Raw genomic sequence first — 26,024 nt, 5'->3', positions numbered from 1 at the left:
ATAGCAGAGTTTTCATAAAGTTTATAAATGTGTTAATTTTAAATCTATTAACATTTTGAAATGTGGGTTAAAGCTGTAAACTTTAGTAAGCTGCAGTGGCATCAATACATCAGGCTAGAAACTGGGAGACCATGAATATAGTTCCACCTTAGGCACAAAACCAGGTGAAGACTTCACATTTCCTTGGAAAATTGTTTCCATTGTTGAATTACTTTTATTGTTTGGAAGTTCACATTTAATTAGAGCTTGTCTTCTTATAACTTAAACCCAGGGTTTTGCACTCTGGAATTAAAGATAATATTTCTTCTGTATTTTCAGATATTCATGGATATGCCCTTTCAGATATTCATAGAATGCTATCAAATCTGTTCTTCTCAAGACTAAACAAACCCAACTCTTTTAATCTCTCTCCACAGGACTTTTTAGTCCTGTAATTAAACTTGTTAGCATTTTTTGAACTTTCTCTATATTCTTCTTAAAATGTGATGCCTAGAACTTACTGTATACAATGTTTGAAATGAGATAAAACCAAGTGGAATAATTCCTGGGATTTGCATTTGCCTTTTTTGATACTGGATCATATCAATTCATCATACTGTTAATACTGTTAACTCATTTTCATTTTGCAATCTACTTTTATAAATACAGTTACAGATCCAGGGATTTACAGTCCTACGTCTGTGCATTTTGTTAAGTGAATATTCTGGACTTCATTCTGTTACCTTCAGATGTTTGTCCCACCAATTCCATTGGTTGAATGTTATTTCTGTTTTCAAGGTTATTAGCTCTCCATCCCAATTTTGAATCATCTGCAAGTGCTATATAACCATAACTATTTATGCACATTTTCTTATTTCAGTAGCATATACTTAGTACTTGAAAAAAATAATCGTTATTTTATCTCAAGAGGAAGGTAAAGCTCAGTGTGATAAACTTCATTAATTTGAATGAACAGTGCAACTAAATGGTGATGTTATTATTTCTTTTAAAATTAAAGTTCTGGTTTTATTATAAAGGAGAGGAGACGGGGAGTCAGTTTCAAATAATACATTAGAATCTAATTATACACAGAAGCAGTTTGTTTGTGTGAGTTGGTTAGTTGCCATAAAATTGGGCTTGACTTCTTGGGACTGTGTGAATATGTGTTTACCATCTTAATTTGTTTTTGATAGTCACTTGTACTCTTTCAAGGTCATTCAGATATTTTCTTTGATCCTGTCCATCTATTCACTTGCTCCTTTCTGATGTTTATGTGTTCCAGGATCGATGGATTAGTTCTTCTTGTGGTTCATAGTATTTCAAGTAAATCTCATCCAATCCATATTTTTCTTTGTCTTTCTTTCTTAATATCCAACTTACATAACCATGCATAATAGAGCTGAATTCCAAAGAGAGTAATATTCTTTTTTAATGTTTTCAGGAAGGTTTTTATCATGCAGATACCCCCATCCTTTTTAGAAATTTATGAGGGATGAAGATGTCACTTTCCATTTGTAAGTTTCTTATGTTTTCCACTGTTTAGCTGATTTTCCCCCCTAATCATCAGGATCCCCATAGCTATAATAGCTATAATTTCCTTTAAACAGCAATACAAGGAGCCATTGATCCGGACACTTTGTGGATCATCAGAGACAGGAAAATTCATGGTTCCCATCTTATATACTGTTTGCACATGCAGCTTGGGTTATGTGCATGACACATTACTGCTTGATATCTGGTCTATGTTCCATGATTCAACAGAATCCATTTTATGTCATTTAAACTTGCAGTATTAATTATTACACTTATTATTTCTGTTATTAAATATCCACATTTTAAATTCCACTTCAATCAACATTTCTTGTACTCATCATTTTTGTTAGAATTTTAAAGCAGAATAGGAATTTAATAAGTTGAATCCATATAACTGATACTTTATACTTCAGAATAGAACTGACTGGAAATGCCAATGGATCAGACACAAAAGTTTAAATATTCTTTTGCCACCTTCACTGAGTATCTTGAGTAAAGTTGTGCTGCATTTATATAACTACCTCAAGATTTAAAAGGCTTGGAAAAGCTCATAACCTGGGTCATATTTAAAGTTCTATTAATAATGGTTATCATAAACCCATGCTTAGGGTACACATCTCTTATCAAACAATGAAAGATATTAAAATTCTTATGAGCTGGCAAAACAAGATTTAAACATTGACCAAAAGGTTCTGTTTTACATCTTGCCCTTCAGTACACAACATGCACACACATATTTTCAGGCTTTACGATTAACACAATCGGACATAAGCAGCATAGAGAAATATAAAGGTTATTCACCTAATGTTGAAAAGACTAGGCAGTAAATTAAAAAACTTCTTGGAGAGAGCTGCACTATCAATAAAACTGCTATAAAGCATATGCTGAGATAGCTATCATATTATTCCTTTTTAAGGTAAGCAACAGTATTCAAAGTATAGAAATGGAGTAAGAAAGAGTAGGCAAAAATATATTAAGGCATGAAGTAAAGAGAAAAGGAAATAACGAGTAAATCTAGTTTATACCAATATTACCCACTATATCTCTCCACACTTTCCTATCATTGCAAACCACTCTTTCTTCTACCACATGTAATGACCACTTCTTACATTGCCTTTTGTTCTTTATATTTGTCGCCTCTTTCTTTTTCAGGTGTTCATCAGCTCCATCCACCATGACGATCAGTCTTGATCCACTCATTCTTTATATATTCTTCATTTTGTTTCTAAAACCGTTATTTGAAAATTAATAGTTGGACAGTCTCCTGGGAATCTGATTTTATAAATTCAAACAATCATGCTTTATTTATTTATTCTGTTTATAGAGCCACCTATCTCGTATAAGCAACTCATGATGGAAAACAGCAATAAGCACAATAAACAAAAACAAGCATAAAGATAATATTAAAAACCATTTTAAAAACATATAAATATATTCAGTGACAGAGTATAATATAGCCGTGGTGGTGCAGTGGTTAGAGTGCAGTACTGCAAACTACTTCTGCTGAGTGCCAGCTGCCTGCAATTTGGCAGTTCAGATCTCACCAGGCTAAAGGTTGACTCAGCCTTCCATCCTTTAAAGGTAGGTTAAATGAGGACCCAGATTGTTGGGGGCAATAGGCTGACTCTGCAAACCACTTAGAGAGGGCTGTAAAGCACTATATAAGTCTAAGGGCTATTGCTATTGCTATTCACATTTGCTATTACAGTTACAGGCTCTACATCAACCTTTCTTCAGAGCCTTCAGTGTTGACTAAAACAGAGGCCTACATTTTCTTTTTACAATTATATTAGGTTGTTGTTAGCATTGTGGTAAAAGGTACCCCCGCCCAATATATACTCACTACCCTGCCTATAAGATCCCTTCAATATTTGTAAACTGCTTAAAATGGCCCTGTAAAAAACATTCACAGCAAGCTGAAGTGACTCTGAGTAACAATAGGGGGAAGAATCAAATGAGAGCCTGTAGCCTTGTAAACGAAATTATTTATATTCACTGACCACACCACAAGGATAGAATAGCTAATATTCTGACCTACTGGGAAGGGATCTATCTATGTCATGGATGGGCAATTAATTTTCCCAAGGTACCTCATGAGAAATTGTTATGGAGGACCACTGATGCCATACTCCAATAGTGCCTCCCCCCTGCCACTGTCCCACCCCTAGCTGCCACCTACCTCCAACGCTGCCAATGCCACAGGCCAGACAGGGACTGCCAAAGGAATTGATGTTGCCTTCAGGCTGTAAAATGCTGTGTCAGGCAGAGAAATCAGGAATTAAGGCAGTTCAAATGAATACAGGTTTGTTGCATGTTAACACCATAAGAAACTAATTTACTAATGGTCAAGGTAAACTGACAATAAGTAAGAGTCAGTGGAATTCAAGGTAGGCTGGACTTTGATTCTTGTGGACATGAAGGAACTCAAAACTGATGGCGCACTTGGCCCCTACTTCGGGCTCAGTCTGGTCATCTACACCCAGGTCTGATCTATATACAAGTAAAACTCTTGTGTCTGTAACTAGTGGAATGTGTGGATGGCCTTGGGGAATGAAGGAAAGAGATGCTACCTAGGAAAAAGACAAGAGAGGCAGGAGACCTCTGTGGTTTAACGGTGAGAGAAATAAAGTAAAAAGGACCTGCCTTCATGGATCAAGCAGTTAGAAGTAATGGCATGAAGTTTGTACTTTCAGACTTACAAGATTGATGCCAGCCCGACCAGGAAAACCAGACAGGAAACGCAACTAGATGAATTAAAATTCTGCTTTATTGTAAGAATGTACTAACAAAATCTTGTAACTCTGAAGGTGCTTTTAACTACTGGATCCATGAGGGCTTGTCCTTTCTAAGTTTCTTTCTCTGGCTCACTATTGGAGGCTCCTGCCTCTCTTGTCAGATTATTTTCTAGGTAGCATCTCTTCCCCTCATTCCCCAAAGTTATTCATTCATATCATTACATCTAACAGGGTGAAGTAGTGCATTATAGGCCAACAGTTTTTGAACCAGGGTAGCTCAAATGGGCTAACACAGAGAGCACATGCAAAATCTGGGATCCATGACTCTCATGGGATTAAAATTTGGCAAATTTGTGGTTGCTTCAGTGCTGCTGCACCACTCACTGCTGCCCAAACATTCAATAAACTGGTCCCACCCTAGCCCTTCAGAAGCTGGGTAGACTGGTTACACCATCGGCTGCTGGCAAGCTGTCAGCAGCAGTCAAGCCAGCAGGAAGTTGGAAGTCACTCGCACTGCTTTTTTTTTTTTTTTTTTTTGGCACTTGATCATTTCTCTGTTTGGGTAGGGAAATATATTTGAAATGAGGACCCAATGGGTCACAATTTGAGTAATAAATAATAAAGTCACCCAATTGAGTTTATTAACAACATACCAACATTGTGCTGTAATTACACTATATCTGCCTTTATCTTATCTTCATAATGTACTAAGCCAAAACAGAACCATGTAAGTTATGGTTCTGCTTTTCTTTGAAGCTACTCAGCAAGCTGCCAATGCTTTGCTGGGAGCTCTGTATACAATTCAGTTGTTTGCATGCTTAATATATTTATACTGTATCTTCAAAATGATTTGGTTGCTTTTGGTGAGCCAAGTTTTGGTCACAAAACTACAGATGCAAATATTAACAAAGCACAGAAGTTAAACCAAAACACTAACTCATTGTTCTTTTAGAATTATCAGTTAACGTGACTCATTAATAATTTACTGAGCTTTTTGAAAAATTATTCCATCACGCAAAGGTTTTTTTTTTAAATATGTTACCTTCATATGCCACAGTTGTTGTCTTTCAAGTTATGTAAACTTACAGAATGACTGACTGAATTTCTATTAGATGAATATTGCAGGTGTTATGATTATTTTTTTTAAAAAAATTGGCAAACAGTAAAATTGAGTACTGCATAACTGTGTCAACTATGTAATTAAGTCTATAGGATGCCAGTAGGCAATATTTGGCCAATATGGCCCTCAAGTCCTTTATTAGTAGCCCCTGATGTCTCCTTTAGCCTTGATTATTAAAAACTGACAATAGAGTATTATGCTATTTTATGCTGGATAATGCAATGTATTAGAAATTCTGTTTATATAAAGCACCACACAAAGCAAACAGAGGATACAGTCACCATGTGCTTTACTGCTCAACTATATAACTGTAACAGGAAATAGGAAATTCTACTTAGAAAAAGAGCATAGAATATATGCCATAGATCCAAACTTGTAAACAATGCCATCTACTGGCTAAATACTACAGTAGTTGTTGCATTAAAAATATATTCCAACAATGAATTCCAACACAATGCCAATTCAACACAGAAGAGATATCGCAGAAGTTGAGTGGCCTGCCTGACTTATTAAAACACATCCTGGAAAATATGTAATTACTTTAACAAGTTGCCCAAAGGAGCTGCATTTTTGCTCCTGCTGGTTCCGAAACTTCTCTTCAAATAGAATTCAACATATTGGACAAAGTATCACAGTTAAAAATCAGGATTCTCCTAAATTCTTCCCCAAGCCTTTGGTCTTACTGAAACTTAGATCATGTTATTATTTTTTGCTTTTGTTACAGATTCATGCTTAATGTGTAATGATGGACTTTTATTAAATTAAATATATAACAAATTATAGAATCCCATATTTTCAGTCCATAATACAAGTATAACAAGTACATGCAGAAGAAAAATTGAACAAGTAACCTTTGCACAGCTGTCCTTGTTCCCACTGGGGCCAATTAAATATTGTATAAACAACCTATCTCCTTTAGGAGCCTTCATCATGCCTAGGATTTTTTTTTTAATCTTTTCAGAATGTAATAAATTCAAGCTATGTCATTAGCGCTTCATGACTAAATTTCTCCATTATGGAAAATGAGGAAGGGGAGGGATGCAAGAATCACATAGGCTATATAGCACATTGTATAGTTTGTACATTACAAATGATACAATCTACAAATTGTGCTTTATTCTGAAAATGGAGCCAAAGTGAAAAATTTCTCCTTTCATATTTCTGACTCTAGAAATACAGGCATTCATAGATGTTTAGAAAAATAATAGGTTTAAATATCTTAATAATCAGATTTGTGTTTTTTTTATTTCATTGTGTTTTTAATTAGAGATGCCAATGTTTATTATAGATGTATTGAAGCATTGCACACTGGGAAGTAAGCAATCCTCTTTATTAGATTTATGCAACCTAGCCCCACCCTTCTTTTCTTAAACTATATGAGGCATTGAACAAGATTGGATTCACAGATATAACTAAAGCATAACATGATTGCCTGATTTATTGCTTAGTGAAAGCGTAAACCACCCACTGTAGCTTAGCATGTGTGAATTCAGTCACTATCACTTCTTCAATAAATATGCTTTAATAAATCATGATTTAACATAATGTATGAACCCAGCTTGGATTTGCACATCACAGTAATGCACAACATCATATTAGCATAGAATCAGAGGTGGTATTCAGCAGATTCTGACCAGTTCTGAGAACTTGTAGAGGAATTTTTGAGTAGTTCGGAGAACCGGCGAATACCACCTCTGACTGGAGATTTTACAGTATCCTTCCCCTGCCACGCCCACCAAGCCATGCCCACGAAACCACGTAGTAAAAAAATTGAATCCCACCACTGCATAGAATAATATGTAAACCTAGCCATTGGGGTTGAAGGCTCCCAGATCTGGATAAAAGAAAAAGAAAACTTTGTATAATTATTATATAGTACAGAGGCAATTGTGAAAGCTGATATTTAGAGCAGCCATCTAGTCATCGTCCAGACTTTTGCAGACTGGACAAGTATCTGCATATCTTTTGTGGCTTATTCCAGTGGTGAAATTCAAATTTTTTTACTACCGGTTCTGTGGGCGTAGCTTATTTGGTGGGCGTGGCTTGTGATCATGTGACTGGGTGAGTGTGGCGTAGTGGTCATGTGACTGGGTGGGCATGGCTTGGTGGTCATGTGACTGGGTAGGCGTGGCCAACTCAATGTCACTCACATCAAGGGGTGCCTCACCTGGCCCCTCCCCTCCCAGCCATTCCTTGTCACCCAGCCTCAACTTATCTATAGTTCTGTAAAAATGTTGTTCACCTTTTTTGACTTTATTATCTGCATACTATAGATGTACTTTCATGGACCACTGAAAAGAGGAAATGGCTCACATGCTTTACCCAAGAGTGTGATAGGCAACAGGCTTTTAAGGAGCTGCCACAAAGAAAGGGGGACAATGTATTTTCCAAAGAAGCATAATGCAAACTAGAAGCAATGGATGGAAACTGAACAGAGAGAAGCAACCTAAAACTAAGGAGAAACTTCCTGACTGTGAGAACAATTAACCAGTGGAACTGCCTGTCTCCAAAAGTTCTGGGTGCTCAATCACTGGAAGTTTTTAAGAAAAGACTGGACAGCCATTTCTCTGAAATGGTATAGGGTTCACCCCAAGGTCCCTTCTAAGTATTATTCTGACACCTTTCCCAGGATTTCTACTCAGAGTTTGGCATCCTCAGTTTTCTTGCCTGAGCTGGGGGTTGGACTAGAAGACCTCCAAGGTCCCTTTCAACTCTTGTTAAACACATGTGTATTTTATGCGCTGGACTATTGACGTTGAATGCATGTAAACCCTGAAAAATATGTGGTAGCCCTGGGCAAAAGAAAGGCAGAAAAATCACTCTAGGTGTAGGGACAGTGTAAAATATTAACACATGATAAATAATGGAACAATTAAAAATAATAGCACAGAGTTTTATCTCTCTTTTCCTATTTTTTTTCTTTCTTTCTCTACCTTCTTTCTTTCTCTCTCTCTCTCTCTCTCTCTCTCTCTCTCTCTCTCACACACACACACACACACACACACACACACACAGCACTTAACAGACAAGCATTTTGGAAGCAGCTCCTTTAAATTTCTCCAAGGCTTGAGTGGATTCCGCCACCCCCTGTCAGACCGCACTCCTTCTCACTCCAGACACTAACTCACACGGGGAAAGCGATACTTGCAGCATCCATGCCTTTCTTCCTTTTTCCTGGGGAGAAAGAGGACGCGGGGAACGGAAAGCTATGAGAGTGATCGCAAGTGAGCGACCGGCCGACCGGGTTGGGGGTGTGGCCAGCCAGGGGTTGCCACTGGTTCGGTGACCCATGACAAATAACCACTACCGGTTCGCCTGAGTAGGTGCAAACCGGTTGAATACCACCTCTGGCTTATTCAACAAAACATGGGTAAATGATAGTGACAATACAATGTGGATGGGCAAAAACTGTATTGATAATATTTCTAAATTTATAGTCTTGTTTTCTAGAATTGGAAAGGGAACGTTTTTCTTCCATTTGAAATGGATGCTGCAAAGTACAATACTTTATTTACAAGTTACATTCTGATTCACTCTAAAGGAGTGATTATGATTCACTCTAAAGAACCTTATATCATCTACCGTTAAAATATTCTTTTTCCATATATTTAAGTGCTTTTCAAGATGGCTGAGCTGCACTGAGTAGTGGCTATCAGTCTTGCCAACAAAAGAAAACAAAAATTCTTCTGTGGAAAGCATTCCTATGAAGATCACAGCATGTATTATTAAAATATACATCTTTATCCATTATACAGAAGTGGTTGATGAACATAGTTGAAAAGTTTCGTGTTTCCCTCAGTGCTGCTTTAATATCAGAAGAGTTTAGATGAGAATGAAGGGGTTCAACTGCTCTCATCCTCTACCTATAAAACAGAGTAGTTCTGTCCACTCATTACCCTAAACAAATACATAAATAATTGTGCTTGCTGTGAGATAATTGTCTCTGTTTATGGCACACCAAGTTCTGCAAGAACAAGATGTATTTAGTACATAACATATCTTTCAAGGATAATTTGAATGCAAAATTATCTACTGATGTGAAAAATGCAATCTGTTCTCTCTTTCTCCCCCGTGTGTGTGTGTGTGTGTGTATACACCTTTGAGTCAATGTTGACTCCTGGTGAATACCTGGATTAGTTTTTGCAGTTTTCTTGGCAACATATTCAGAAGTGTTTTGTCCTTGGCTTTCTCCTAGAATTGAGAGGGAGGGACTGGGCCAAAGTCACCCAGCTAGCTTTGTATCTAAGTTGGAACTGGAACTCATGCTGGAATATTGTAGAATCCTACTCAATATGTCCCCATTTGCAATATATAAAGAAGGAGGGGAAGTAGTTTCCTGGTGTATCTCATGCAAAATATGTTTACTTAGTTATATCATTTCTATTGCTTGAAATGTCAGGTGTACAACTGTCCCAGTGGTATAATTCCCAGTCCCATTGCTAAGAGTTAACTAAAACTATCAAGAGTAGTATGTAATAGAAAGTAGACCAAAGGGAATGCAAAAAAAAAACCTCATTAACAGATGATTAGAACATTGGAAGCTTTGTGTTCCCTTGGCTGTGAATCACCCAGATCTGAGATAGGGAAGAGATGGTTCACCCCATAGGGATTTCTCAGAACAGCTGCCATGGACATTTCTACTAAAGCAGCTGATTAGGCTTTCTCATTAAGTAAATGATAGGACTGGCAAGTCCATGACAAGCTGAGTTTGCATTTACAAACATGCATTAAACACTTATTTAAAATTGAATTTTATTTATGGTGATCCTGGCATTTACAGAATGAAAGGAAGGTTTCTTTGCCAATTTAAATGTGCTGGAAGGGAAGAGAAACCACAGCCAAAGATGTTATCTTATTTTCAGTTAGAGTTGGAATACTGCTTTCAAACAATCACCATCTTATTGTAACAGTTTCATCTGTATCTTTCAAAGGCCTTCTATTACTTGCTTTCAAAGGTCCAAAAATAAAGGCAATAACTGACCATCAATGGGAATATGTGGGAAATGATTCACTTGAAAAGTAATTTGATAAGATTTGGTTCACAAAACCTCCAGACATGCTACTGTGTATTGGAAAAAAGTAGCCTTCCGTACACTCATTTTTATAGAGGGCATAAAAAAATTTAGTTACCACTTGCCAGTAAAAAAAGTTTACATTGTCAAATGAGTATAACTTGTATGATACTTTAAAGTGACCTCAAAATTACAAGAAACTAAATAAATCTCTGTCATAGAAATGCTCCCTCTTCTGGAGATGTTCTTGTGTAAATGTTAGCTGGAGGATTTTATTTTTTGCGCTGTGTGTATTAGTTTGCAACCCTAATAGCTTTGAAATAAGGGGCATGCCTTTCACTGAATTGTTCTTTCACTTAAAAGCATTTTGAGTTTTTTCCCCTTAAATATTTATTTTATCTTGCAGCATAGTAACTAAAACTTTCTATTTGCAATTAGTGCAACAACATTATACTCCAAGCTGTCATTTCATTTGTTTTGTTTTGGCATAGCATCCTGTTAAAAACCTAAATCAATAAACAAACTTTAACGTAGCATAATAAGCAAGCCAAGTTAATATCCTTAATGTTACAGTTCTCTTGAAGGAATGCATAACTCAGTTGAACAGAAATTGGTTTTATTTGTAGATGACATTACTTTTTTAAAAATTTCTAAGCCATATACTGTTATTCCAGTATTGATGCAAAAGATAGATGCTTTCCAAATCTGAATCTATATCATCAATGCTTACCTATTGTCAAGTATTAAATGCTGGAAGCCAACAGTTTGGATAAGTTTGAGTGACCAGTATTAGAATCCAAACATACTAAAACTCTAGCATTTCTGGAAACAAACTATATCAGTTGGAAAGTTATGGAATGGAATGTCTAATAAAAAAAGAATCAACTCTTTTCCCCATGTCAAATTGATTTTATGGGGAAACTCAAATTGGGGAAAAGATGGTGATAATTCTAAGAAACCTATTAGCTTTTATAGATAATAGTTATCACTAAATTAATTTTCTATGCAAACGATAAGAAATGGGTTGCTTGGTAATGGGAGGGGCAGTATAAAAATGTTATAAATAAATAAAAAACAAATATGTGGAATTTTGCAATGGGGACAACATAAATGGATCCTGTGTGCTGTTATTATGGCTGATACTACAGCACTGGAAAGATAAATGTGTGCTCCTTTCACTCAGTGGATTGAAGACCCGATTGCACTTGCCTCTTAACTTCTGTAGGGAAGTTGCTTTTGAATGTTGAAGAAGAAATGTCCAGTCCTTCCAGTGTTGTGACATCACAATGCTATCTCTGCCCCTTATGTGCATATGTGGTGGTGGTGCAGGTATGAAGAAAAGGGATGGAGCCTGCATTGTAACTGGCAATGCAGCTTTCATTGTTTTGATATAAGCCATTGATCCTATGGAAAACTTGACTTCCCTGAGAAGGGTCATTGCCGTTCAATACTGGAGGAACTTAGGGAGGTTCATATGAGCCATGTCTTGTTAATTTGGAGAAATTATCTAAGCCCCTTGTTTAAAACAATTAGTTTGATAAAATTTAAGAAACCCTTTTAACTGAGGTTGACCATTGATTTTTTTCCCCTTCAAATTCTTCAAGTCTTCTTTGGTTGCCAGAAATAAAGCAATCAGGAAAATCAGCCATCTGACTTTTGGTATATGGTATATATAATCATAGATATCAATATTGCTTTTGAAACCAAAGCTGATCATGAAAAATCTAACTTGGATCAAATCTGGTTACTTTAAAAAAAGTTTAAAGTGTTAAAAAAAAATTCCAGAAGAATTTAATAGGAAATCACTTCTGTACTTTTGCCAGGAGAATTACATAAACCTCTCCTCTGGAGTGTCCTTTTCCTGGCAAGTTCAAATGAGGTAATCTGGATGAATGGGTTGCCTCAAGTATCTTAGACCCAGGCTACTCAAATCCTAATAACCCATGTGACCTCCCTAATCCAAAAATCTCTGCAGGAAAGAGCACAATTATCCTCTATGGATATTAGCTTCTTCAATGCTAATATGGGAGAAGAGGGCTTTAAGCTTAACTTTTTCAATGATCCCTGCAGGAAAGGGATTGCTGTGTCTGGGTAAACGAGGAAACCTGAGTTGATTTGAAGAGAAGGGCATATGAAAGAATGTGCATGTGTGCACGTATGTGTGCTGGTAGAGAAGTTGGGTGAAAATTGATGCTGCCCAACTAAAACAGCAGGCAGCAGCAATATAGGAACATGCTGGAGGCAGATCACTTTAGTGGCAATGGTAAAGGCATCAGTTTTAGCTGCATAGGAGAAGGCACTCCTGTATTTTACCAAGAAAACTATGTGGATAGAAAATATAACATGATTTAAGACATAATCAATATCTTATGATTTATATAACATGATAATATTTAGATAACATGATTTGTGATTTATATAACATGATTTAAGATATAATCATATAACAATGGGCCCCTCAGGTTGGATGGCACTCAACCTGCTAATGAGGAAGAATGGAGGCTATTTTGGAATGCTAATGGTGCTTATGGCATGGTTACATTAAAGCCTCTAGGATGTTGCCATACAGGAAAAGAAAATCCAAAACTGCAAATAAAGAATTACAGTGGGAACATGGAACATGTTTCCACTGTTCCAAGCATGGTCACAAGAAAGCTCAACACAAGGCAATATGACATGAAATGACTACAAATTCATATTTTGGGCTTCAGCAAATTGAGATGTCAGAAGTCAAACAGTATGTGCTTCATTGAGTATGGAAAGGTGTTTAATTGTGTTGACTGTTACAAGTTGTGAAATGCTTAGAAAAAATAGGAATTCCACAACTTTTCATTGTTCCCATGTGAAACTTACATGCACATCAGAAAGCCATATTATAAAGAGAACATGGTGAAACAGACCGAGTCCAGATTGGAAAAGGAGTAAGGCAAGGATGTATACTCTCCCCTCATTTATTTAATCTATACATGGAATATACTGTATATTGCGGAAAGCTGGATCAGAAGAAGATGAGCATGGTTTTAAATTGCAGGAAGAAACATCCACGGTCTGCATTTTGCTGATGACACTCTTCTGAAGGCCAAAAACGCAAATGATTTGCAAGCTCTCATTAAAAAAAAAAAAAAAAAAAAAACTTCAAGGAGCACAAAAAAAAAAAAAACACGAGAGTATAGGAAGATAAAATTAATCACAAAAGGTACAGCAACCAGCCTTAAAATTGATAGCAAGGATATTGAAGTGGTGCATAAATGAAGGGCAGTCAAGGAATAAACCTACCACAGAGTAGGTTTAAAGGTTTTCTTGTCTACTTGTGTCCGACTCTTGGGTACAGTGTTTATCTCTGTTTCTTGGCTGAAAGAGCCAGCATTGTCTGAAGACACTTCTGTGATCATGCGGACAGCATGGCTATAGGCTGAAGGGCACAGAATGCCCACTGAAGTGATACCTACTAATTTACTTACATTTGCGTGTTTTCAAAATGCTAGGTGATCAGGAGTTGGGGTAAGCAACAGGAGCTCACCCCATTGCATTACACTCAGGTCTTGAAGATCAGTGCACACTTTTGATGTAGGAAAGTATGGCATCAGTGTATTCATGCAGGTCTTGATGTTCAAATAAACTCCACTCAGTCGTTTTAAAACAGTCCTGCAGCTGACTGAGAGCACCCTCTGGCCAGGTTTTAACCATTTTCATGATTGGCTGAGTTCTTTTCCTGAGAGAGAAATGCTTCGGGCATAACAGCAGTGAAAGATGGCTGGATGTACCCAGGTGGGTGAGGGGGATTGCTTTCTTTGCCTGTTTCAGGTTAGAGTACACACGGTCTAAAGTGTTCTTCCCTCTGGTGGAAAATTGCACGTACTGCACAAACTTAGGGAGAACTGTCTTTAGACAGGCTTGATTGAAATCCCCAGCCATGACAAGAGCGCCCTCTGGGTGAGTTTGCTGCTGCCTGGAGATGACATCATATAGCTTAGAAAGCACCATGCTGACATTGGCATCAGGTGGAATATAAACAGCTATAATAATTATCACAGTGATTTCTCTAGGTAGATAAAATGGCCTACGTGTGAGTCATCAGTTCCACATCTGGGGAGCAATATGTATAGACTACTCTGCCGTTAATCACTATGTATATAGATACAGAGTCCTCCTCCCTTGCTCTTACCAGAGTCACCATTTCTATCAGAGTGATAAATGTCATGGCTATCAACCCCACTGGCACGTTGGGTACAGATGGATATAGCCAGGTCTCCGTGGTAATCATCATGCAGCTTTCACGGAGAAGCCTGCTTGCTGCCATCTGCAGCTCTAATTTGTCAATTTTGTAGACGAGAGATCTGGCATTGCTCAAAAGGATGCTTGGGGGCTGCTTTCAGAGCTGAGCCAACAGACCGGCTCTACAGCCACACTTTGTTTCCGCTCCTTTCACTTTCATCAGCGCCTCCCCGATGCGATGACATGGAGATCCTGGAGGCCTCGCCATGCAGTTTGGCATGTTGTGGGACTGTGGAAAATCACTGGTAATCCTGGATTGATTTGCGAGCTCAATATTTAGCAGCTCTATGCGGGCATAGGCAAATTTTGCCCCTTGTGCTACACTGCACACTCATCCATACACGTTATTCCAGGCACTACACACCAATACCAGGAGCTCAGGGCCGCTGCATATGAACGTGTTGCCATCTTGGGGGAAAATGAACGTATTAATCAATTAAACACTATAAAAACATACAAGTCTTGATTGAGAGCCATGATGAGCTAAAACATCCTTTTGTAATGGGAAGGTGTTACGATGGAAATTGGTATGGGATGTAGGATCCTGGCTGCTAAAATGTTATCTGGATTAAGGAGCAATCTTTAAAATAGCACACATGACTGCACAGCCTTCCTCTTGAGTAAATTGCATCATTTTGGGGTTTGCCTATGGGTCAAATAGCTGGGAGTTGATGGAGGAATTATCTTTGCTCATAATCATTAATGCAGCTTTTTAAAGAATCATAGGCTCAACCACATCTCACTTCTCAATCATTTTGGATTTTTTTTTTCTGCTGTTTTAAAAGGATTTAGACTCTTCAGAGCAGTGAGTTATATTATATTTATTAATAGAGTCAGTCACCTCCTTAAAAAAAGAACTTAAATGCAATTTTTAAATGTGTTTGAAAAAATTTATGCATTAAACAGCAAAAGTGTGCTTGGAATATAGATTTTATAAAGAAAAATAGAGTAAGTTAAAATTATAACCTATAGTTATATATTTTTAAATAATTTAATTTTAAATTATAATTTTAAATGCCCACAAAGAGTTTCGGGTTAATTAGAAAAAAAAATAACATGGGATACATGGTGATCGTTTTGAGTTTTGTCATGATAAGGGAATCTTGATGGTTGAACACTAGAGGGAGCCAGTGGGTTATGAAAATGGAGCAAAAATCTTATGCAAATTTGGTTTGCCAAGGTTTTTTTAGCAAAATAGATACATTTCTTGATAAGAGCTCGTAATGAAATTAAAAGTTCAGCAGATGATTTTGAAATCATTTTTAAGGGGGACTTAAATGTAACAAGTGATGAGAAAGACATGGAAGATATGGGCCTAACAAATGGAACTAATGGATGATTTATTTATTCCCAAAAGGAGATGTACAAATATTGAACCAGGAAACTGATTTAGATATTTTCTTATATACAGAATTGCTCTGTTAAAGTTTGGAAGAACTTTATTAAAAGTGAGAAACAGAATCTAATTGGATATACAAAAGAAATCTGCTAAAGTTCTGAAAAAATACTGTTTGAAACAGATGAACAGAAAACTAATTCTGGGACTTTTTGAAGGGTTTAAAAAGATATTTTCAAAAACTCAGGGAGAATGGTTTATCTGATGAGGGCTAAAAGAGAAATATTTCCATCTGGTTGCCCTGACTGGCTTTTGGTCACAAAGAAGCTGGATTTGATTTTTTTTTAAATCAATAGATGAGCTATGAGGTGAAAAGAGATTATGTCAGAGGCAGTGATAAGCCATTAAAATTGCTTTTACTTGCTATATGATGAAGGGGGGACTTCTTTTTTTCCACTTTTTTTTCTTTTATATGTTTCAGTTTGTATTTTTGTAGCTTGTATTGTCTCCTATTCTTTTAATTTTTAATAAAAGAGAATCACAACCGTGTTACTAATTTTAACACGGTTAAGTGAATCTGCCCTCCCCGTTGACTTTGCTTGTCACAAGATTGCAAAAGGTGATCGCGTGACCCCAGGACAATGCAACCATCATAAATGTGAGTCAGTTGTCAAGCATCCAAATGTAAATCACATGACCAGGGGATGCTGCAATGGTCGTAAGTGTGGAAAATGGTCATGAGTCACTTTGTTGAGTGCCTTTACTTCGATCACTAAGCGAACTGTTGTAAGTCAAAGACTATCTGTACTCTTGCAACAGAGATATCTGAATTATGGGGATCATCCACCAATTCCCCTGAAGCAAATTAGTTTGGAAAAGCTGACCTAGGTATTTAAGTAATCAACATGTATCTCAAGACAAGCAATAGCAATCTACTTGCATAATGTTGCCAAAAAACTGTGATGACTATGAAGTCATGTAAAAGACTAACTTTCTCAATATCATCCAGCCCAGTGATGGCTAACCTTTTAGGCACCAAGTGCCCAAAGCACGCGCACATCTCCAAAATGCAATGTGTGTGCATCCCTGTGCATGCGCATGTGTTCCTCCACATGCGCCCCATCCCTGCACATGCATGTCCCCCCATGCACCCTGCCCCTCCCCCCACATGCACGGCAGACCCAAAGACCAGCTGACTGGCGGGAGGCGTGCATGCGCATGCGAGGTAGAGCTAAGCTGGGGCAACAGCTCACGTGCCCAGAGAGAGGGCTCTGCGTGATCTAGCCTTTATGGGGAGGCCATGCTTATAATTCTAGTGATGGATATGGCTCACACAGAGAAGCTGAGGTAGGATTTTCGAAATGTACCAGTTCCAGCATTCTCTCCCTACTTTTGCATGGCAAATTTTCTGTTGCTTACTGAATTGGTACAAGTAAATTATTATTCCAAGAATGCTAAATAACCGCTAAGGAAGACACAGGTTTCCAACTCATTTATTACAAAGATCAAAAGCTGTATCACTTTACAGATTGTTCTCATGAATGGCACAAATACATTAATATGCAAAGTAGAATCAACACAACCACCTCTTATTAATCCAGTTGTACTTTGTAAAAGAAGCAACATTTATCAGAAATTCATAAAAGATAAACAATGTGCTTCTCACTTGCCACAAATTTGTAAACAGGTTTATATAGGATATAGCACCAGATTCCAGAATCCTGCACAAGCTTATATACAAACAGCTTTCTTTTTACTTGGAGAGCATCCTGGTAAAATCGTGTTTGACCTGAAATATCTGAACTGCTGCAGCTCAAATGTTACTTGTAGCAAATTAATTCCATTTTTCCTTAAAAAATATCACTGGACAGGTAATCCGAAAACTTGTGGGTTTTGATATGCAACATTAGGATATATTTAATTGCATTATTGTGAGAAATATGATACCATTTAAAACCATTGATATTTTGTATAATTTCAAGAATCCCATCATTGCTAATGGTTTGATAAGTGAAAACTTACTCAAGATATAATATTCAGCAATCCTACTCCCTCGCTGTGAAAACTAAGCAAAAAAAATAATGAGCAGATAATAATTTACTACCCCTTTATCAGATGGCCCGTTGCCCGAAATAAGCACTGTGCTCTGTAATCTGTACTAGAGGAATCAGAGATTGGAGGATTAGAACAGCCAGACGACCCAACCAGCATGGATGAGAATGAAGAGTGCTGAGAGAAATAGTCCAGTAACTTCCCCAGTTCTGGAAAAGCATTAGTAGAAAGGAGAAGGTATCCTGAATTTCAGAGCATAGTGGCAGCACTAAAGCGGCATTTCACAACACTTGCTAGCATGAATGAGAACCAGACTCAACACAAAAAAGAGAGAAATTGTTATTACCATGTAGCAGATAACATTTTAAAGCAATGATTTGTCACAAATAGTACATCTCAGGATGATTATGGAAAGGGAGCTTCTAGAGCCTAGTGGATATTGCAGTATCACTTTTTTGGCCATTCACCCCAGTGCAAGTGAGGGGCCATTCACATTCAGGGAGGGAGCAGGAGCCTTCTTCCCAGCAACACTCATTTCTTATGATCACCATTTCCAACCTACTCACTTGGAAGCAACTCTTGGCAGCTTCAAAGGAAACTTATCTGCAAGCAAACGTGTTGCAAGGTGGGGAAAGGGAGGAATCCGGTTTATTCCACAAAAACATCTATAACCGAGGGCCTGAGTAAGGCTTTGCACTGGTTTGAAGATCAGTTATTTCACCAAGCAATTGTCCAGAGACAGTTGCCTCACTTCAGAAGAAGGTCTCCTTGTTGATCCACATGAGGCTGCGTGTTTCGTTTGGTTTGCATTCATACTCGATGCAGCCAAAGCTGTTTCCCCATTGGCAGTGGTCACGCTTGTGATAGTTGTAGAATTTGACTTGCCAGACTGTTTCAAAAGCGCCAATGTCAGTGACCTGGAGAGAAATTACAAACTCATTGTTTCACCAGAGCAGTGTTTCCTCTTTAAATATTGACATGACCACCCAATCAATCTATACAAGAGGCCACAAAACCCACAGCATGTTGCATAGCAAGGAGTAAAGCCCGCTTTCTCATGATAGACAGATATGTATCAGTGTAATCTGTTCACATCTGGGAAGAGGCTAAATATTTTACTGTCTAATAAATCTGCCTCAGTTTGTAGCATAACTGCCAATGAACATTATATTTTGGATCTAGATTTGCAAGAGAACTTTCCATCAGCAGTTTTATTCAGAGCAACATTTCTGCTGAAAGGGCAAGAATGAGGTTATCTTTGCCAACTCCTTTCTTCCTATATCAAGCTAGTTCCTCTCTCTTCCCAAAAATTTGGAGTGAGGGATCATTCTATTTTCCCCATAGAGCAGATACGCAAACGTAAGGCATTAGTTTTCTTTAACAATCGGAATAAAATTCTTGTCTTGTGAATATATATACTATTAAAGATAAACAAGGGAAGACATTGCCAGAAATTGTCTATGGAGATTCTCAATCATCCAGGTCACAGTCGTCCAAAAGGTGCTTTTTCGGGAGGCAACTGGACTTTCTGGCTTTTTTTTGAAGACATTTCGCTTCTCATCCAAGAAGCTTTTTCAGCTCTGACTGGATGGTGGGGAATGGAAGGATTTATATTCCTTGTAGACAGCTGGTCATTTGCATTCTTTTAGCTAAACCAGAAACTCCAGTTGCCTCTTGAAAAGGCACCTCTTTCTTCAGAAATATATTTAAGAAGAAAGTCTTAATTCTGTTCAGTTAATGTAGAGCTGTAGTAAGTCTATGCTAATGAAATAATATGGTAATAAACGGAGAAGAATGATGAAAGGGGGGAATGAGTATAAAGAGGGGGGGAAGGGAACTGGGAAAAGCAGAATGAAGATAGAAACCACACAAGAAATGGCATATACAAAGAAAAAAAAGCAGTGAAGGAAAGGGTGGGGCAAGAACAGATTATAGTTGGGGAATTTAGTATATAAGAGAGGAGAGAGAGGTTCAGCAAAGGGAGATATGGCAAGAAATGGGCAAAGTTGGAGAAAAGATGGGAAATCCAACGGACAAAAAAAAAAAAAAAAAGAGGACAGGCTGTGATGCAGATTGCATCTACCCCACTGCTGTAAAAGAAGGCTACACTGCTTTCACTCCTGCCATAAAGCAAAATTATATTGGAAGTCAGACATTTTGAAAAGAACCCAATTTAAAGAAACACTGCAAAAAGCATTCGGTCACGGTACCGATGACAGCTAGTCTTTGTCAGAGTTTCAGCCCAGTGTTTGTGGACTGACCTTTGCTCATCTGTATGTATTTCAATTTTTCCAATGGAGTGATTTATTATAAAACTCCTTTCCATAATGACTTCTGAGTCTACTCAGAATCAGAAGCTTCTATGTCTCATATATCAGATATGAATATTTGCTTAATATTAGTTTATAAAGTGCAAAGTGATACAACAGTTTTCTGGCCCCAAAATTTAAGATGTAGTATTAAAGGGACTTTCAGTGTTGTTTTTAAATTGTAATTGTTAATTTAGTCAAAGGGAAAAATTCTTAAACATATATAATAATAATCAAATCAACTGTACTTCCATGTATATTCTTTTAAGTTTGAATTTTAATTTCACAAAATCAAATGTAAGTTCTATCTGGAATAGATTTTCACCTTTATCCTGGAACCTCATGCTTTTGAAAATGCAGTCCTGGCATTAGGTATGCTTTCTATTTGCAGAATAATTGATTTCAGATGTGTTTAAAAAGAATAGAAAGATCCAAACCACAGGTAGATTTTAGCAGATGACATGACAATGATACCGTTGATTACTTAAGCTTAGTGAGAGAAGAATGACCTTGTAACACCAAAGTTATTTTAATGGTAGCTCCCATCTACATCCATGGGGAAATCTTATGAAGAGCTAAGCTTCCCATGTGAAACACTGAATCTCTAGCAATGATTGTTAGAACTTTCGAAAGTTTACTAAAGTAAATTTAGGTTTACTGCTTAAAGTTCATAAATTGGAGTGGACAACCTTTGGAGACCAAGAGACACATTTAATATTTTTAAGGGTTCCCAAATTTGGAGGGGGGCGGGGCGTCACATCATATACATAAGCCTATCTGGGATTGGGGAGTTGCCTTTTGCTTTTTTAACTGCTTACAGTTTTCATATATTTGTGAATTCAAAATGGTGAGCAACTGTGTCTTTTCTGAAATCATTGCCAGAGATTTCAAAAGCAGGAGGTTGGGGGTGGGGAGGGTACATGTGACTCTAGAACAGGGGTGTCCAACCTTGGCAACTTTAAGACTTGTGGACTTCAACTCCCAGAATTCCTCAGCCAGCCAAAGCTGGCTGAGGAATTCTGGGAGTTGAAGTCCACAAGTCTTAAAGTTGCCAAGGTTGGACACCCCTGCTCTAGAACCACAGGCTCCCCACTCTTGTCATAAACTTTGATGAAGATAATGTAATAACCAAAAATGGATTACTAATTGTTTTGGGATGTTAAACATAGATGAACATCTTATGGGTACTCTGACAAATAGGCAGAAAACATCAATTTACTAGGAAAGGAAGTTGGGAGAAGTTATTCCAGACCATTTCTGGCCATTCGTTCAGCTGTCTATCTCGTTTCCTTTTTTTTTGCTTAGCTGGACAGCATTCTCCCAGTTATGCAGTCTCCCCCCGCTCCCGCCTTTCTAAGAATACCTATCAAACCTATATGAAGCCCAGAGGCATTGTTGCTAATAGAGGACACTAGAGGATTGTGCTTTGCTATGTAAATCCATTTCCCCTACATATTTTTAATTATAGGTAAAATGACTACAAATGAATAAAACCTCAGATGTAATAGAAGACACACTGGGAGATCTTTCCAGGAATATGACTGCTTGTAATTGCTCACATGCTGATAATGTCAAAACTTATTTAGAAAATTCCAGAAACTTCCTTAAGAGTATCCTTAAAATGTATAAAATAGGGAAGTAACCTAACATAGATCTCTACTCTTATACTACCAACATTTTGCAGATTTAAATATAGCACACCAGGAATGAATAATTTTTCCCAATTAAAAAACTGTCATACATTCCCAAAATGAGATTGGAGCAGACAAAATTGTAGATGGGGCTATTGACAAGGAACAAATTCTTTCCTCTGGGATAAATTTAAAGCTTTTGGGATTGCATGCAGCCATGGTCCTTCAGATGGTACATCTTTGCTTTGTACCAAGACATGGGGTGCTCAGATTTTTTTTGCTCAATTCAAGTAGCAAGAGGAACTTTTCAAGTCAGAGATGAGTGCATCCAGCTCTGATCATAACTCTTCCAAGCTAATGACCTCTATTCTTGCCTCATTTGCTGTTTCAATTTTTGAGATTCCAACCAAGGATGTCCTTTGAGGTTATGGGCTTGGCAAAGTACAGGTGAGTTGCAGTTATAACTGCAACCCTAAAAGGTGAAAGTTCATTGTCAGAAGAAATAAGGACTTCTGAAATAAAGGTTGTGTCAGGGTTCCAGTAGTGACCCTAATTAAATTAAATACATTCTGGGAAGAAACCTTGTTCTTTTGAGTAGCAAGTAAGAGTCAGAACAATCTTAGGGTCAAGAAGCAAACTGCATTGTAGTTAGGGGTTTCTTTTCTGTGACAGCTGACCACAAAACTAGTTTGCTTCTTTTGGAAGCAGAGAAAAAAGGTAAATCTGAAAATCTGAAAAGGTGTGTGCACCCCAAGCACAGCTCATTGTAATAAAAATGAATATGATCAAATCTGTTTCACATATCATGAAGTTTACTGTTTTCTTTCTACTAACTTCATTCCATTTATTTTTCAGCCTCCTCCTCCACCACCTCCTTTCAGAGATATACACTACCTGTATATTGACTTGTATAGGTTGTCTTTCCCCACTTTTGGTATGAGGAACTCCTTCTGTGTCATAGATGCCAGTGTAAGTAACAAGTTGTGGTTCTCTTGCCATCTCTTCAAGGGGCACATTTACGCCACCTAGTCCCATTGTCCTGAAACAGAGTTTGGTAATCTTAATATCTGTTAGTACTGAATGATCCCTTTGTTTTGAGATGAGAACATTTTAAAAAAAATCTGAAGGGTGATAATGATTTTCTATCCACATGGTCTATTCACTGCCTTCTCCCACACAGTAAGAATTGATGCCTTTGCTATTGTCACTAATGTGATCATCTGCCTCCAACATCTTCTACCACTGGAAGTCATAAATCCCAGGTTAGGAATAAATCTTCAGGGAGAAAAATATATCAGTACGGACACTAGGTACCAAAAATTACTTATGGCACACAATCAATTAAACTGATGGGGAATAATCTTTCACTCAAAATGAAATATTGAGGAGGAAACATGTGGAAAATGGCTATGTACTACCATGGAAAGGGAGGGGGGAGGAAGGAAAAATAATGCTTTAAAGTTTGTCTTTCTCTCTTTTGACTAAAATCCATACTGTTGATTCCACCATCATTTAAATAACAAAATTAAAACAATTGGAATAAGGAAAATCACATGCTCAAAGAAAATTGTGAAGACTTAGAAACTTGGGTGTTAAACAGCTCAAAAGGCAGAGAAACACAAGTTACAACCAAACTCTTACATAGTTTAATTAGGAGGATGTGAATCACCCAGCTCTAACAATTTAAATAAGGATTCAATAAAGAGGAAGCATGTGCACAGCTGTCCACCAAATTGCTAAATTATAGACTAAAAGCATCCAATCTGATCCAATACATTCAGCAATTCAATCTGAAGATTTTATTTGAAGATAGAAGTTGCCTGAATTGGCACTGAATCATTTATATACCAAACCTGTGCCCTATTATTAAAAAGCAAGACACCCCATGTGCTCAGATCCCTGTTCTCATACATGGCATCAGGTATCCAGATATTCAGAAAACAGAATTTTCCTAACTTTACCTGGAAATACTCGGCATGTAAAGCACGTGTACACTTCCAGACTAAAGCCTTTACTGTTGCATTCCCTCCTAACGCCAGATCCACCACTCCTTTCCCACAGGGAGGGGCTGCCACAGGGAGGAAGGGGTCAAGCTATTTTCTAAAGCACCCGAAGGCCAGACAAAGAACAATGGATGGAAACTGAACAAGGAGATTTAACCTGGAAATCAGGAGAAACTTTCTGACAGTGAGAACAATAAACCAATGGAGCAGCTTGCCCTGGGAAGTTGCGGGAGCACCATCACTTGAGACTTTCAAGGAGAGATTGGACTGCCATTTGTCAGAAATGGTGTAGGGCAGGGGGTTGGACTAGATGACCTACAAGGTCCCTTCCAAATCTGATTATCTGTTATCTGCACTTCTCTTCACCTAGAATAGGCAAGCAACCTGTGACCTCCAAACAGCAACCTTTCCCAGCATGATCACTTGCAAAGGAACACGGGACTTTTAGCTAAAACATCTGGAAGGCAGCACCACCCCCTCCCAATGCTTCTAAACAGGAGCCTTGGGAAACTGGGCTACACCTACCATATCCCCAAATATAGCATAGATCTATCATCTATCCCTTGAATCGACTGAGCTCAAGATCAAGAGGCTGAAAAGATACCGCTGGGCAGGGCGATTGTTTTTCTAAATAGAAGTGGGGCCACAGATGAAACCTGGTTATGTCCCCAACCTAAAGCCGCACCCAACAGAGAAGAGGCAGCTTGGGTGAGCCGGCGGACCGTTATATAACCAGAGTTGGAAAGCTTTCGCCGATTAACCGGCTTCCCTGCATTCATTTTCGGATTGCCACCGTTCTGCTCGGCGTTGCTTGCAGCGGTCTCTCTTTTCTCGCCCCCGGCCTAACGATGATTGCAGGCTTAGGCCTGGGTCCCACTGCTTTCCCCCCCGCCTATGCTATATGGTTTCACCTAGCAGGGAGTGACTCGGGAGTTTTCCTAGTCTTATTGCTCTGCTCTCCGAGAAGCGGGGAGCCCAGGTAGCTGTGTTGGATCTCCCGCCCTACGGCTGCTTGCCCGGGTAGGGGGTGGGGCAGAAGGGGAGCGAGGCATTGTCCGAAACCGGCTAACAGAAGCTGCAATCCCCCGGCGGGAAAATGGAAGCGCCTGGCCCATCCGCTCGCCAGCAATAAATCTCGGCGCTCTAATAAATAAGGGCGGGCGGATTCCGAGGAAGGGAAGCGGCCGGCGGGGAAGGCGAAGGATGCGCACTTACGTGGCGTGGATGGTGCCCGGCTTCAGAGCCACCTCGACCTTGTATTTGGCCCCCGTCAGCAATTTGATGGTGCGATTCTGACCGAACCTCTGGCCGTCCACCTTGAAGTAGACGGGCCCGTCATTCGGCTGGATCTTGAGGGAGACCTTGATCCGGACCACGGGGGGCATCTCGGCCATGGCGCTGGCGGCGCGGCTGGAGGAACTAAAGAAAAGAGGAGGAAGCCGCGCTCAGCCCCCCGCGAGATGACGATGGCGGCCCGTTAAGCACCCGCTCCAATCCGGAATCGACCACACCGGGCCCATCTGTGCCTGGTCGGTTTTTCTAGCGGCGAAAGCGAATCCGGTTCGGCCTGCTTCCTGCGCTCGCCCAATCCACGGGGTGACTGAGGGAGGGGCTCCAACCCGAGCTGGAGCGCGGGATAAAGTGGTCGGAAAATCGGCTGGTGCGTGTGTGTGTGTGGAAGTAGCGTCGATGCGAATTGACTTCGGTGGAAGAAAGAGCTTCAGCCGCTTGGCCCGCCGCCGTGGCTATAATCCGCTCCCTGCGCTCGCGGAGGGCGAAGTTGACAAGGTCTTGCCTCGAAAAAGCGAGCGTTAGGCGCTCCCTGCCCGCCTAGATCCATTGCTCTTGCGCTGCATTTTATTTATTTTATTTTGATTTGTCAGTCGCTTACAAGATAATAGGTATAAGTATAAACATGAGTAAGAATACAGGAAATATGTATGATTAAAAGGGGACAATAGGACAGGGACGGGAGGCACGATGGGGCACTTATGCACTCTCCTCACAGACCTCTTAGGAATGGGGTGAGGTCAGTAGTG

General features: G+C 38.8%; 1 protein-coding gene across 1 annotated transcript; it reads right to left on the bottom strand.

The window, feature by feature from the left end:
- Positions 1 to 17,467: 17,467 nt before the first annotated feature.
- Positions 17,468 to 25,756, bottom strand: CNRIP1 (cannabinoid receptor interacting protein 1). Its single transcript, XM_026668473.2, has 3 exons — positions 25,201 to 25,756; positions 22,877 to 23,021; positions 17,468 to 18,959 (listed from the first exon to the last, which is right to left on the bottom strand). Exons 1-3 carry the CDS (start codon positions 25,377 to 25,379, stop codon positions 18,795 to 18,797), a joined length of 489 nt encoding a protein of 162 aa, XP_026524258.1. The 5' UTR covers positions 25,380 to 25,756; the 3' UTR covers positions 17,468 to 18,794.
- Positions 25,757 to 26,024: the final 268 nt, after the last annotated feature.

Source organism: Notechis scutatus, chromosome 1 (genome assembly GCF_049901735.1).
Source record: "Notechis scutatus isolate UNSWTSFEM ecotype Mainland chromosome 1, rNotScu1.2, whole genome shotgun sequence".
In the NCBI taxonomy this organism is placed as follows: Eukaryota; Metazoa; Chordata; class Lepidosauria; order Squamata; family Elapidae; genus Notechis; species Notechis scutatus.
The sequence above is the reverse complement of the archived record's forward strand: the minus strand, read 5'-3'. Positions and strand labels throughout refer to the sequence as shown.

Excerpts from the sequence above, each read along its gene's own strand:
- CNRIP1 (XM_026668473.2), bottom strand. The coding sequence starts at position 25,379 with ATGGCCGAGATGCCCCCCGTGGTCCGGATCAAGGTCTCCCTCAAGATC. Across the intron at positions 23,022-25,200 it reads CCGGGCACCATCCACGCCAC|GACAATGGGACTAGGTGGCG; the intron begins GTAAGTGCGCAT and ends ACTCTGTTTCAG. Across the intron at positions 18,960-22,876 it reads CTATACAAGTCAATATACAG|GTCACTGACATTGGCGCTTT; the intron begins GTAGTGTATATC and ends ATTTCTCTCCAG.